Here is a 16321-nt window from a genome sequence, read left to right on the forward strand (position 1 = left end):
GCACAAAATTACAGACATATTTCCATAAAAACAGATTTTGTATCCATTATTTCACACTTTCATATCAAATTTTTTACAAAAAAAATCCAGCAAACACATTATTAAAGTGGAGCTTTACACTTAAATAGTGTTTAAGTACTCCATGGTAAGAAATATACACGTATTTACAGCTGCCTTCTATGAGGAAAACCAGAATAACTGACGCATACATTCACCCTATAGTGAAAACCTGCGAGTATAGATTGGCCATGTAGAGTTTATCATCAGACAGAATGTTCTCATGTCTTTCCTAACTTCTCAGGTCATCACTAATGGCTTGCGCTGGGTCAAAAGAGAAAGCATTATCCCTTAACTGGATTTCTTTCTGTTTTTCACGGAACTTCCTTTCGGCAAACGTTACGGCATCATGCACACTATGAAACGCCAACATCTCTACATCACCACTTGTGTGACTAAAATATCCGCCATCCTGAAGGGAGCGGCGCACTGATGGGTTACAGTTTACAAGGAACACTTCGATGCCTATCTCCTCATAATCTTTGCGGACTTCTTTAAGAATATCGAGACCGACGGAGTCTATGAATTGCATGGCCCCACAATCAATTATAAGGGAGTGAATGTCAAGTTGGGGGACTGAGGTTTTAGAAGCCGTCTGAGGTTTCTGAACTGTTTTAATCAAATTAAACCTGGCTATGAACCTATTGCTTGGTTCTCTTGAGGCTGCTTCCTCTTCCTTCTTGGCCTTCCTCTGCAGGGCGGCCACTAAAGATGGATTGATGTTAGTCTTACTGTACAGAGAACTTCTGAAATAGTTTTTGTTGGCATAGTACAGAGAGGCATCAAAGCGGAATATTTTAACATAAGGAATGGTGTTCAATTCCTTGTACGTGAACTGGTCCTCATAAATCTCCGTGCCACTGACTTTACCTAATAGAGTGGCCCTTGGCCTCTGTGTACGGAAGATCACACAGAGCATAGAGAAGCAAACAGCCACTAGTAGCCCAATCTCAGTCGATATTAAGGAAGATGACAACATGCTGACCCACCAGACAATTGTGTCAATTTTACTTATACGCCACATTTTTGGGGTATCTGAAAATTTTCTTAGAGCTCCCCTAAGACTGCATATAGTGATGACACCTAAAACGCAGTTCTGTAATGAATAAAACAAAGGAGCAATCGCAAGTAATACAAGCAGCAATACGGCAGAGCTGAATATGCCATTGAGCTGTGTGTTTGTACCTGTAGATTCTCTCAGAAGACTTTTTGCAAGGGCGGCACAGCTGGAAAAACAAGAAAAGAACGATGGAATGAGATTGCACATGCCAATAGCTATCATCTCCTGATTGGTACTAATGGTGTACCCATGCTTTTTGGCAAAGATTTCAGCCAAAGATACTGTCATGGCAAACCCAATTATTGCAATAGGGACTGCATCGGCAGCTATACTTGGAATAAGACTCCAGTTTGGGGCTTTGGGAGCCTGGAAACCAGTAGGAATGGTGCCACAGACTGAGGATTTATATTTGGTATTAAAGTTAAAGTAATGGGAAACCAGTGTTGCTACAATGATGACAAGCAATTCTACTGGAAATGGGATTTTCATTTTACTCTTGAACTTATCATTGATTTCCTTGACAGGGACAATAGTAATTATTGCAATTATACTGGTTACTAAGTCACATATATTGGTGTTTCGTATATTGGCAAAGATGTCAATCCAAGTCATAACCAGAGCTCCTGCCCCATCCCGACGAGGAATCTTTAAGCCAAGGAGATACTTCATTTGGGAGGTCAGAATCGTGAGGGATGATCCAGTGACAAACCCACTCAGCAAGGGTTCTGACAGATACATGGAGATGAATCCTAGCTGAAATATTCCCATTAGGATCTACAAAAAAAATGAAAATGTATTAATAAAAGGTGTTTCATTATGTATCACTCATTTACAACAAATTATTATTAGAGATGAGCGAACAGTAAAATGTTCGATATTCGATATTCGTTTCGAGTAGCCGCTCAATATTCGACTACTCGAATCGAATATCAAATCCTATTATAGTCTATGGGGGGAAATGCTCGTTTCAGGGGTTAGCAACGTTCGATCAAATTACACTTACCAAATCCACGAGTGAGGGTCGGGCTGGATCCTCCGAGAAGTCTTCTCCGTGCAGCGTCCCCGCAGCATCTTCCGGCTCTGAATTCACTCTGCCAGGCATCGGGCCTGGGAAGAGCTGACTGCGCATGCCTGCACTACAAGCGAACATGCGCAGTCGGCTCTGCCCAGGCCCGATGCCTGGCAGAGTGAATTCAGAGCCGGAAGACGCCGCGGGGAAGCTGCACGGAGAAGACTTCTAAAGGTAAGAGAAGAACCAGCGTTGATTGGCTGACTGTATAGCATTCGGCCAATCAATGCTGGTTCTGCATCGAACTTTTCCATTCGAATAGCGAGTGGTAGTCAATCGAGTACGAGTATTTTGAATACCGTAATAATCGATCGAATACCTACTCGATCCAGTACTACTTGCTCATCTCTAGTTATTATTATTATTATTATTATTAAGTAGCTTTACATTTTAATTGATAATTATTAATAATAAGTAATACATTTTATTTATATTTATTTATAATTATTAAAATTGATTATTTTTTGTATAGACCATCTATCCATCTTTTTAGTATCATAGATGCCCATTGCTTGGCTTTATATATATTTTTTTTATTAGTTTTCTTTTCACAATTCTCTACTCACCTGGTAGACACCAACAATGAATGTTAAAGATGTGGCCACGGTAATAGCATAACAGCTTTTATCACATATTGTTCCATTGGTTAGTGTTGCATTTACCACTGTTGCGGTGGTGCCATCTGTTACGTAACCTGCAGCTTTTAGCTGCTTGTTCACCGACTCTCCTATCATCAAGCACAGAACTCCGTACGTTCCGACACAATTATGACGGGAAGTTGCTGTCAAAAAATATATAATGCAGCAGAAGAAGTTGGTGTATAAACCATAGATTGGGTCTTGGTTGGCCAAAAGAGAATAAGCTATTGACTGTGGAATAGTGACAATGCCAACAATGATGCCAGATGTGAGGTCACCCGGTAGGTATTTTTTGATCTTATAACGTGGTAACCATTGAAGAACAGGGAAGAGTGTTAGAAAAAAGTTGGTAACCAGTTTTGGGCCAATTTTACTGTATTCCCTGGTTTTTATCACAATAAGTTCTTTGGTGCTAAGTTCTGGTTGGACATGTTCCTCGAGCCTCACATGCATGTATTGATTTTCATATTGACGTTCATCTTGACTTTGATCAGGCAAATCATTTCCAGTGTCCTCGAGAACTTTAATCTGGGGAAAAAAATATAAAAACAAGTGGGAGTATACCCATTAAAATGTAGACTCTCTACTGGTGGCAATATACATTCCTATATATAAATGTAACTATATGTTTAAAAAATATAGTATGTAATGTTTTATGACTAATAAATGTTCTCCATAGAAAAGGGCACATGCTTGTCTATCTACATCGGCACAGTAAGTATTCCATATTGACACATCTGTATCTTATATCTCTTTTCCTTAAAGATGTTTACAGATGAGTGAGTACTATTTGAAACGGTAGTTTTGAATAGCACACGCCCATAGGAATGAATGGATGCAGCCGGGGCCGGCGTCCTGCCGCTTAACCCCCTGCGCGCCGGCCGCTCCCATTCATTCCTATGGGAGCGTGCTATTCAAAACTACCGTTTCGAATAGTACTCGCTCATCTCTGAAGATGTTACCTATTTTGGACAAATCATGTTAAAACAATTGCTGAAAATGTGTCTGATTATTGGCCGCTCTGCTACTGGGACCCCCAGCAAACCACTGGAATCACAGCGTGTCAGTTATACCTACAGAAATGCTGGTGGTTTCCATATACGTATAATGGAAGCAGAGAGTCAGCAGAGAAAACCTCTAAGGACTTTCTATGAAAAGTGACAAATCTGTGGCCTCCATGGTTGCTGTAGAGGGACTGGTGACATCAATCACATATGTCACCAGTTGCTTACCATTGACTGCTGATGCCATTGATTGGTCAAAGTGGTCACACGAGCCTCAGGGCTGCCAGCAAATTGGTTCTAGCATTAGACAGAAAGGACACCAATGGCGGACAACTGATTGCCTGGGACAGGTGAGTATGCATGTTTTTTTTTTAATTTTACACCTTCCCTGGCCTCCCCATGCTCATATTCCCAGACAACTCCTGTATTATCCGACCGATATGTATCCACAAGTTTTTATCAGTGGTCAAAAATAATCTCCACTAGAAATCCTTACAATGATTGTATTATCTTCCTATATTTCATTTCATTTACTGCTAATCCACAAGAGTATGTGATATTGTTATATACTGGTAACTAATATATGTTAGATACTGGTATACGGGATTGTTAGGTTTTACAAAAAAGCAAAAACAGCAGCATATAGCCTTTGCCTATTGTTTGACAAGTCTATAGTTAGGGTTGTATCCTGCAATGTGACTTTCAGAGCAGAATTTGACAGTCTTATCAAGTGTTTGGTGTCTATAAACTGTATTTTAGTGGCTTGTTCAGATAGGAATCTTGATAGTACAAACTACATATCATAAAGGTGTTTTATCCGCAGATCTATTAGTCTACAAGTCAGAGATCTATTAGACTTTAAGAAAGGACAGTTAATAGAGTTAAATAACAGTTAATAAGGAGTTAAACAGTTGCAAAAAAAAAAACCAATAATGTGTATACAGAACAAGCTGCATACATTTACAATGTGTGTCCCCCATTCCATATTTGGTTTGAGCTTCACAATATTCTACTGTTGAAATCTCTCGCACTGACCACTGTATTGCCAATGTAAATTTATTGTATGACAATACTTGTGATGGTGGACTTATGTTCTTAATATGACCTATAATGAGGAAAACAAAAAATGGATGGTTGCACTTCCTATAGACAGAACCAAGGTGTTCTCATGTAGTGGGTCCACAACCCTACCTCTGGACCAAGTGGACAACACTCTTCCTCGATGAGGAGGGTAGAAGACAAGGGATGACAAGATTGCCGCTAAAGTGGAGGGGTCGCAACCACACCGGTGACAGCCATTCTTGCACAGAAAGCTGTGTGGCAACAGCAAAGACAGGTGGTAGAACCCAATTCTTTTACCAAAAACTGGAAGTGGGCACACGATTTCTCAAGGACAGCAAACGAGACCAAATGACGTGAATAATATGAGCTATAGGTGTGCAGAGGTAGCAGCCATACCATAGCCACAGTATATGAGGAGACCAGCAGCTGGTGCTATCAGCCTATTAGCACAACCAGATACTAGCAGACAAGGGATATAACAAAATATCTATGGTTATAATCCTACATGTCTTAAGTAGAGATGAGCGAACACCAAAATGTTCGAAGTTCGAAATGTCGCTCACTGTTCGACTGTTCGAACGGGTTTCGAACCCCATTATAGTCTACGGGGAACAGATACTCGTTAAGGGGGAAACCCAAATCCGTCTCTGGAGGGTCACCAAGTCCACTATGACACTCCAGGAAATGATGCCAACACCCTGGAATGACACTGGGACAGAAGGGAAGCATGTCTGGGGGCATATAAGTCACTTTATTACATAGAAATCCCTGTCAGCTTGCGATTTTCGCAAGCTAACTTTTTAAAAATAGGAATGCATTGGCCAGCGCTGATTGGCCAGTTTACAGAATTCGGCCAATCAGCGCTGGCTCTGCCGGAGGAGGCGGAGTCTAAGATCACTCCACAGCAGTCTCCATTCAGGTCCAACCTTAGACTCCGCCTCCTCCGACAGAGCCAGCGTTGATTGGCCGAATTCTGTAAACTGGCCAATCAGCGCTGGCCAATGCATTCTATTGGCGTGATGAAGCAGAGCTGAATGTGTGTGCTGAGCTCAACTACGCCGGTGGCGTAGCCGAGAGTTCAGTGCACAGCCAGCTCTGCTATGCCGGAGATTGAACTCTCAACTACGCCGGTGGTGTAGCCAATAATTCGGCCAATCAGCGCTGGCTCTGCTGGAGGAGGCGGAGTCTAAAGTTGGACCAGAATGGAGACTGGTGTGGAGCGATCTTAGACTCCGCCTCCTCCAGCAGAGCCAGCGCTGATTGGCCCAATTATGAACTCTGGCCAATCAGCGCTGGCCAATGCATTCCTATGGGAAAAAGTTTATCTCACAAAAATCACAATTACACACCGGATAGAGCCCCAAAAAGTTATTTTTAATAACATTCCCACATAAATAAAGGTTATCCCTAGCTATCCCTGCCTGTACAGCTATCCCTGTCTCATAGTCACAAAGTTCACAGTCTCATATGACCCGCATCTGAAATCCACTATTCCTCTAAAATGGGGGTCATCTGATTTCGGCAGCCAATGACTTTTTTCCGATTTTTTTCGATGCCTCCAGTGTCGTAGTTCCTGTCCCACCTCCCCTGCGCTGTTATTGGTGCAAAAAAAGCGCCAGGGAAGGTGGGAGGAGAATCGAATTTTTTTGGAGTTTGCCATGTGATGTTCGATTCGAATCGAACACATCGAACAGCCTGATATCCGATCGAACATGTGTTCGATAGAACACTGTTCGCTCATCTCTAGTCTTAAGCAATTCCACAATCAATTTTAGAACCAAATCCTAGTACAATATGCTTAGCAGAAATCCAAACGATACTGGCTAACATTTATAAAGCCATTTTCAACATATTTCCGCATAAACAAAAATTTACAACTTTTTCAATCACTTGACAAATGCCAACAAAAAAAGAGCTAGTTTTAGTAAAAAACATAAAAATTGCACTGATCTACATGTGCTTATTGTAGCCACTGGTTTATTATACACCGCAAATTGCCAAAGTATTTCCAAAGTTCTCGTAAAGACAGTAATGGAAGCCGAGTATCCTGCTCTCAACTCAAACATCGTCTTAAAATACTACATACATTACATTATCATCTTAAGTGAAAAACAGCAAACTCTACAAAAAAAACTTCTGAAACTTTCCATAGAGAGAAAATAACATGGTCCATGGTAATCAAGCTAATTCAGTCATAATCTGCACAGTAGACAGGAACGGCAAGGACTCCCCGTAGTTCTCGCAACTTTAATTGAAACCGCAGATGTAAAAATGGATCAGCACAATACACAATTATCCTGTACTGAAAGTACTTTAGGAGCTATTCAGTTCTTAATAAACAATATAGAGTGAGATAAGAACAAAAACGGATTGAATAAATTACAGAAATATGAATACAATAGTTATCTTATATGTACATAACTATTATAGAGCTAAGGCTAGATTCACACAAAAGAGGTCATGAAAAACTTCAATTTTTCATGGCCGTCTTGCACCCGAGGGGCATATGTTTTCAGTATATGGAGCGATCCGTGAAATCGTCCAAATGACGGTTTGTGACAAAAGACCATCAAAATAACAGTCATGTAAATAGCCCTTATTTTGCTGCGTTAAAAAAACATCATGCAGCCTGTGATCATTGTCATGTGAATGTAACCTAAGGCTGAGAGTCTTCAGTAGTTGATACCTGTTTAATGGCTAACAAAAATGATGACAGATTGAAAGCTTTCGAGACTACTAGGTCTCTTCATCAGGCATGGTATGGCACAATAGCTGAAGGCGTGCATATTTATACACAAAAAGTGGCATAAATATGCACGCCTTCAGAAATTGTGTCATACCATGCCTGATGAAGAGACCTAGTAGTCTCAAAAGCTTGCAATCTGTCATCATTTTTGTTAGCCATTAAAAAGGTATCAACTACTGAAGACTCAATCTTTATATTTCATATCCACTGGCTAATACAGTACAAAGATATATTTTTCCTTAGTCTAAGACTGTATTAGATCAGACGATCAGCAACTGTTCTGCATTGACCTGAGCACATACAGGAGGAAAAGTTATTAATGCAATCGTTCCCCTGGCATGTACTTTTATTGTGTGCCAGCAGCACAGTTTTTATTACACAGGGTGCTGCCGGAGAACCATGACGTTTTGTTCTGCAGAAATCATACACTCACTCCATGAATGAATAAGCATTTGCAGACACATTTGTTCCTGATAAATGCCTGTAAAATGGCTGGGTCTAATACAGCCCTTAGTTTTCTTTGCGTCCAGCACAGGCAATCTTTCTGAGGGCCAATCCTATAGCTACATAAAACATGTACATGACCACTTTTAATTGCAATATATTCTTAATTATTACCAATGCATCACGGTTTTTGCAGCATCACTTTTCCTAAAAAGTCTGCAGAGGTTTCCTTTATAGACTTTCCACTTCTATTATACCTATATGGAAACCGCCAGCGTCGCCATAGGTATAATTGACATGCAGTGATTTCCAAAACCGCTGCATGTAGTTTTCTGCGAATCCAACCACACCTTGTGAAAAAATAGGCACTATGGTTGAGGTTTTGGAAATTGCAGCATGTCAATCAACCTACAGATTTCCCTATAGGTGTAGTTGAAACAGGAAGTCTGCAGAGGAAGCCTCTGTGGACTTTGTGGGAAAAACGCTGCAAAAAAGCACTGTGGAACATTACATGGAGGACCCACATTGTGGAAACGCAGCTTTTTTTGTTGCAAATTTTGCTGCAGTTTTTTGAGCCAAAGCCAGGAGTGGAATGAGCAGAAGGGAGAAGTATAAGAACTTCTTATATATTTCTGATTCCTCTTGTAGCCATTCTTGGCTTTGGTTCAAAAAACCACAACAAAATCTGCAACAAAAAAATCTCCATTTCCGCAACGTGGGGCCTCAGCCTTAGGATCTTACTCTTTGCACAAACACATGGAAACGTAAAGGCTCACTTAAAAGACATGAATCATTGTATACTGATCAGACAAGAGTTACAAATATGGCCTATAATTAATTTGACATTTATGTGATTTAAAATGAATAGATATAAAAATAGATAATGATTTTATAATCACAAGCTGCTGCTACTCCATTATTATGACCAACCTGCCCCATGATGGATGGATTTTGTGGAGCCGAATACAGAGAATTGGAACGCTATGCCTATTATGTGCTGTAACCCTCTGAGAGATTTATAGCTCTGTACTATGAAGTTATTATGGAACAGACCAATCATCGGCGGCTTATGCAATACAAAAACAGAAAAGCTGTCAATACAGGTTAAAACTGACAGTATTTAGCAAACAATATATTTCTGTTAAATCAAACAAGATACGATTCCATCTAAAGTGTCTACAAAACAAATAATTTGCTATCCTTTCTTCTACTCCTTTTATAGGCAATGGAAAAACTCGATTTAACTCTGTCTCTGCTTGAAAAACCTGAGTTACAAGACTCAAAATAAGCTTTGTACAAGACATTTTATGACAGAATGATGCAATTGCTTGATTTTATGATAGATAACAATATAAACTCGTCTTGGTTCAAGCAATGTTCTGATCAATTTCTTGTAATTGAGAGAAAATAAGTTATAGTTTTTTAAAAATATAACTAAGATACTACGTAAAGTAAAAGTCCTAAGAGTCCTGGTTAACCCGCTTGCACACAGTGATCGACAACTTTCCCTGTATCAGTGTTTGTACTTGGAAGGTGGTTGGTCATTTTGTGTGGGCAAGGTAAACAGGACTAACATCTTCTCTCCAGAATTTACTCTGTTATTACAAAGAAATTTAGCTTCAAATAACAACCACTGCTTTGAAAGTGGAATGTTCCAAGGCTTCTGGGAGGCTAGTGCCACCCAAACCACCCACCATCTTCAAATACTGAGGCACTGGCTGCCAAGCAGAGGCAGATGTCACTAGAAATCAAATTAGGGTACAGGAAATGGGTCTCCTCTACATCAGGTAGAATAGTCAAATAACTTCTAATCTATGACCTAGTGAGTAAAAAGTTAGTTAGAAGGTACATTTTCTTGGTAAGATATGCAGGCCAGTCTACCGAAACCACCACCCACTGGGCTCACCCCAGTAATTAATCATGTGCACCAAATGTCCCTCTGAAAATCTGTATGTTGGAGAGACCAGACAGCAGCTTAGAATGTGTATGAATTCACATCGCCATACAATTAGAGAACGAAGAATGGACCTTCCCATATCAAAACATTTCTGCAATGAGGATCATAATATCACATGAAAATTTTGGTTTTAAGAGGGAATTTTAAATCAAATAAAGAGCGACGGATTTATGAGTATAAACTTATGACCCTGCTTCAACCACTGGAGAAGGGGTTAAATCTGTCACATGGTTTTATGGCATTTTACAGAAATCACTGACCTGAGACCCTGAGAACTGATAAGAACCTGGAATTGTTTACATTGTTCTTACATTGTTTCTACCAATTACTAATAACCCTCTTCCCCCCTTCCTCCTAGAATTCTATCCCTATGTGCCCTCTCTGTATATAAATATGCATCCTCCAGAAATGGTTTTTATATTTACTTGAGAAAGGAGCCAAAACATTGTAATCTGTCATCATTATTAGTTAGCCATTAAAAAGGTATCAACTACTGAAGACTATCAAGTTTTTTTTTTTTGTTTTTTTTTACATTCCCATTTACACAGTGAACCACTATTATATGAATATAAGTCTGGAAGTTGTTGGTTGCTTTACTCCACTATTTTGCAAGTAAAGTTCTATGTGATCTGTTTCCTGTAATCTCAAGTTTCCCAAGTCTCCTTTTCTGCATTTAGGGGGCATTCACACGGAGTAACGCCGGGCGTGTATCACAGCCGTACACGCCGGCGTTACAGCAGACTGCCGAACACTTCCCATTCACTTCAATGGGAGCGCTCATAAACGCCGCTGTTACGAGCGCTCCCATTGAAGTGAATGGGAAGTGTTCAGCAGTCTGCCGTAACGCCGCCGTGTACGGCTGTGATACACGCCCGGTGTTACTCCGTGTGAATGCCCCCTAACATTATTAGCACTGCAACTCTCATCTGGCTCAAGATGGCTGAAGACCACTAGGACATGCCACAGGGTAGACTACTACCACCTTCAGGCATACAGATATAATGGCAATCGCAACATATACCCAACTGACCCCACCATAGTGAGTCCATTCATCTGTTTGAAACAAAAGAACAGACCAATATATGTATTTATGAACCCAGATTAAAGGTGTCCATAGACAAAAGATCATAGTTGGCTGAAATGATAGATTAAAAATCTTATGTGATATCTGACTGTCTGCTGAAAATAAGATTATCCAGGTTAGAAAATGTGCCTGATCATTTATCATATAGCACATATAATACATCATAAATTTTTGTGAAGTTTTAGCTCATAGAAAATGGTAATATAAAAACTATTTTTAATGAAATGTGTTATTATTGCGCAAACTAGTAAAACCTAACACAAGCCACCATTTTTGCTGTCAGCACTATCGAACCAATCCCATACTATAATAGCTGGTTTATTGTGCCATGTTGTTAATAATAGCAGAATGGCTGTTTTTGTCCATGCTTCTCTTCTTCCTCCAAAAAATCTAAAAAAAAATGTAAAAGTTTACCCCGAAATTGTGCCAATGCAAATGCAAGTGATCCAATAAAATGAGCACCCCCTTACTGTAAAATGTAATGAAAATGCCAAGTTAGACTGATCTAGTGTATAGGGATAGAAGCAAACTGGTGAAGCTCCACCACTAGACCTAATTCACATATGGATATGAACGAGCATGAGCTGTGTATTGCATGGAGAGAGCTCCGGACTGTGGCACGGAGTCAATATTGACAAGGCTTGAAAAAAAAGGGCAATTCTCCAACAAAAAATATATAAAATTTAACTTTTACTTGGAATGATTAAAAAAGAGACATCCAAAAAAGTGGATCCATATAGAAAAACAGAGACAAGCTTACACGTTCCAGGACGTAAATTTCATTCCCTTAGTCATAGCTTATCTATGACTTAAGCTATAACTAAGGGAATGAAATCTACTTCCCGAAACGCGTAAGCTTGTCTCTATTTTTCTATATGGATCCACTTTTTTGGATGTCTCTTTTTTAATCATTCCAAGTAAAAGTTAAATTTTATATATTTTTTGCTGGATAATTGCCCTTTTTTTCAAGCAATGTATAGGGATATTTGTTCTTCATAACACCATAGCCATTAGGCCCCCTCAGACTTCACAGCCCGATAGTGACTGCTACCTCTACAACCCTTGCAGCGATGCCCCAATGACCCAGTGTTTGTGTTATGCCCCCCCAGTATCATAACACACGATAGCTACAATGCCTCTCCACATTGCCCATACTCCACAACACTAGCTATAGTGTCTAGAGATGAGCGAGTACTGTTCGGATCAGCCGATCCGAACAGCACGCTCCATAGAAATGAATGGATGCACCTAGTACTTCCGCTTTGACGTCGGCCGGCCGCTTAACCCCCCGTGTGCCGGCTACGTCCATTTATTTCTATGCGAGCGTGCTGTTCGGATCGGCTGATCCGAACAGTACTCGCTCATCTCTAATAGTGTCCTATTTATTTGTATTTTGTATGTGAATCCTATATTTGTCTTTTTCTTGTATCTGTCTGTGCTTTGTGTGGTCTAGTAGACGATATTGAGGGTAAAGTTCAAACCTTTAAATTTCAGAATCGATGACTTGCAGATTTTGGGTTGATTTCTCAAAACAGGACTGTAGGAAACAATGTTGAATGGAATGTGGTTATGTATTGGTATTCGTATTTGCAATTATCACAAGTTATGATGTAAGGTAAACTGATTTTTTCTTCTTCGAAACCTCTTGGAAATGTTTTCACAAAACAGAATTATCTTTACGCAACATTTATATTCTGTCACAATTATTTGTACAAGCAAAGTGAGTGATAAATGCAGATAGGTGTCCAACATAACCTTAGGTTAGCTGAGTTTCCCCAGCTATATTTTTTAACACATATTCACAACCTGCTTTATATGGAACAGATTTTTACCATATTTTTGTATGGGCTATTTACATAGGTCAGGGCAGGTTCACATCTGTACCCCAGTCTCCACTTTCAGTTTCCGTCTTCTGCCCAAGAAACTGGACAGGAGACGGAAACCAGCAGTCATTTTTCAAACCCATTCACTTGAATGTCTTTGCAAAGTGTCCGCATGTGAGCACCCGTGAGCGTTTTATGGTCTCTGCGGCAAAACTGTTTTTTTTTTTTAACCGGACACCAACTCGGACATGCAGGACTTTGTGTCCAGTTAAAAAAAAAAAACGGTTTCACCACAGAGACCACAAAACGCTTATGGGCGGACACAGTCTGCTGGGTTTCCGTCTACTGTCAGCAGAAAATGGAAACTGAAAGCGGAGACCGGCGCAGATGTGAACCCGCCCTCAGTCATGCACTCCCTTAAATGTCTCTTCTCAAAACTAAATTCAATTTTTCTTTAAAATGGAGGCCTTCCAAGTTCTTATTACGTTTGTGTCTGTTCTTTTTATCTTTTCTATCTTCAATTTAATCTCTTCAATGAACTGACTCCCAGAACTGAACTGCAGATGGGACCACACAAAGTGTGATATTACATCCCTGTCCTGTAAGTCTGTACCCCTTTTCATATATGACAATATCCCGACGCCTTAGAAGCAGCTGATTGACATTGCATGCTTTTATTTTGTCTGTGATCTACAAATACACTCGGGTCATTCTCAACAAGTAACTCGCCCATCTTTTTAGTATGTAAGGTTTTACTACACAGATCGATCACTTAACATTTACCACTTCACTTGCAGTGGATGCCCACAGTGGGAGAGATTCATTACACCATGCAACAATGATTTTGTTACTGAGAGAAAAACATGTGATTTATACTAAAATGAGCGTGCTGATTCCGAATATGAACTCGGAATTTGCCTCACATGTCTAGATTTTAAGTTATACAGGAAAAGCTTATTCAGTTATAATATAAATGTATTATATATTGGAAATATTCCAATGGACATACCCAGACCTGTCCAGCACCAAAACTTCACACTAAGTTAGCTGCATACTATGCAATGAAAAGCAATGTCTGTTTCTGTACTAATGTAAATGGTCTTATGATGGGGTTAGATGGTACACATGTCCCTGATAAATGGAGGCTAAATGGAAATAATCAAATCCTCAGAACATAAATGGACAATTTGTGGTAGGTGGTAGCACTGCTGCTTGGCCTACAGTTAGGGTACACAATGCATATGTGACTTTTTGTTTTAATGTAGATTGTGAGCCCCACATAGAGCTCACAATATACATTTTTTCCCTATCAGTATGTCTTTTTGGAATATGGGATGGAAATCCATGCAAACACGGGGACAACATACAAACTCCTTGCAGATGGTTTTTTGCCCTTGGTGGGATTTGAACACCAGGACTCCAGCACTGCAAGGCTGCAGTGATAACCACTGATCCACCATGTGGCCCCCTCAAGCATATGTGTTTCTTGTGCCTATGGAACAGACGTGATGACAACAATCACTACAAAATGAGACAGTGGCCTCAGAGCCGAGCACACAGTTGGTCAGTACAATGTACAACACAAATCACTGGTTCTTCCACTACAAGTTTATTTTCCACTACTTCACATTAAACTTGGTTTAATGAAAAATGTTGTAATTGCACTTGATCATGATGGAAATTGTTTCCAGTATTTGAAGGAGAAGTTTAGCACACTGAAAACTGAGGCTAAAAAAAACCAGAATTGTTATTGGCCTCGAAATCAACAAACTAATGCATGATGGCACATTGAGAACAAAACTCAACCCTCTGGAACTTGCAGCTTTGGATGTATTTGTGCTAGTAGTGCAGAACTTCTTTGGGAACAGACGAGCTGAAGACTCTGCTGAATTAGTATACAGCATATGAAGGTACTCGCCTGCCGAATGTCATTGAATATGCATTTCTTACATTCCTGACTTTTTCAAATTTAAATTTTTTTAATTTGGGACACATAAGTGGCAAACATGGAAAGCGGTTCCATAAAGATATTTCTACAGTAGAGAACAGATATCAAAGCTGTTGGAATCCCAACATGATGGGGACTAATGCTGGTTTTTGCAATGGGAAAATAGGCACTTTTAACAGTCCTGAGCCTTGCTCATTTACACTCAGGGTTTACTACAAAAACTTTAATGTACATCAGGTAATTGTTGGAGTAAAACTCGTTCTGCTCAAAATTATTCAATGCTTTCCAAGTGTTTACCGTATATACTCAAGTATAAGCCAAGTTTTTCAGCACAGTTTTTGTGCTGAAAAAGTCTGCCTCGGCTTCTACTCGGGTCATTACGGTAATTCTGCAATATCATAGTTACAGACCCGGCATCCGGACCTGGCATACAGACACCGGGACGGGTGCTGGACCGCGGCATCGCCACGCTCTTAGCAGATGCTAAGCGGAGATGTCCTAGCTCCCCATGCCTGCAATCTCTCATTGCAGGCATGATTGAAGGGAGCTCCGACATTACCACTGTAAAAGTTACAGCGGAAGTGCTGGTTGGTATGGTGACCGCTCTGAAGCAGAGTGGCACCATTATAGTTACAAACCCGGCATCCAGACCTGGCATACAGACACCGGGGTGGGTGCCGGGCCGCAGCATCACCACGCTCATAGCAGGAGCGTAGCGATGCTGCTCATTTCAAACTGCAGAAGTACTTATGGTACTTCTGCTAGCAGGCCCGGAATACAGACCCCGCCCCCCCTCCACTCCATCACACGCCGGGTGACATGGCCAATTAAGCTCAGGTCTGCACCTGGCGTGTATCTGCGTTCCGGGCCTGCTAGCAGAAGTACCATAAGTACTTCTGCAGTTTGAAATTAACAGCATCGCTACACTTCTGCTATGAGCGTGGTGATGCTGCGGCCCGGCACCCACCCCGGTGTCTGTATGCCAGGTCTGGATGCCGGGTTTGTAACTATAATGGCGCCACTCTGCTTCAGAGCGGTCACCATACCAACCAGCACTTCCGCTGTAACTTTTACAGCGGTAATGTCGGAGCTCCCTTCAATCATGCCTGCAATGAGAGATTGCAGGCATGGGGAGCTAGGACATCTCCGCTGTAAGTGTGACAGCGGAGATGCTCTACGATGTCCCGGTACGAGGGGTCCGGGCAGGTGCCGCCATGCTGCTGGAGGGAGCAGGCGCGACTGCTCTCTCAAGTGCGATCCTTTAGATAGAAACTGCGGCCGGCCGCCGGCAGAAGCGCTTCTGCCGGGGATTCCCCTCAGCGCTCCTGCTGGCGGCCGGCTGCAATTCTCCTTCAGATCCGGCCGACTGGGGATTTCCCTCACAGCTCTTGCCGAGGATTCCCCTCAGAGCTCCTGTAAAGGCTCCCCA

General features: G+C 41.0%; 1 protein-coding gene across 1 annotated transcript; it reads right to left on the reverse strand.

Moving 5' to 3' along the window:
* Positions 1 to 289: 289 nt before the first annotated feature.
* LOC142203052 (sulfate transporter-like) lies at positions 290 to 15996 on the reverse strand. Its single transcript, XM_075273484.1, has 4 exons — positions 15943 to 15996; positions 13430 to 13501; positions 2753 to 3352; positions 290 to 1891 (listed from the first exon to the last, which is right to left on the reverse strand). The coding sequence occupies exons 1-4, from the start codon at positions 15994 to 15996 to the stop codon at positions 290 to 292; spliced, it is 2328 nt and encodes a 775-aa protein (XP_075129585.1).
* Positions 15997 to 16321: the final 325 nt, after the last annotated feature.

Source organism: Leptodactylus fuscus, chromosome 5 (genome assembly GCF_031893055.1).
Source record: "Leptodactylus fuscus isolate aLepFus1 chromosome 5, aLepFus1.hap2, whole genome shotgun sequence".
In the NCBI taxonomy this organism is placed as follows: domain Eukaryota; kingdom Metazoa; phylum Chordata; class Amphibia; order Anura; family Leptodactylidae; genus Leptodactylus; species Leptodactylus fuscus.

Bases quoted from the DNA above. Each gene is read 5' to 3' on its own strand.
- LOC142203052 (XM_075273484.1), bottom strand. From the start codon at position 15,996: ATGATTGAAGGGAGCTCCGACATTACCGCTGTAAAAGTTACAGCGGAA. The intron at 13,502-15,942 runs GTTGGTATGGTG...TCCCATCTGCAG, and splicing joins AAGTTACAGCGGAAGTGCTG to TTCAGTTCTGGGAGTCAGTT. The intron at 1,892-2,752 runs GTGAGTAGAGAA...TTTTTTTTGTAG, and splicing joins TCATTGTTGGTGTCTACCAG to ATCCTAATGGGAATATTTCA.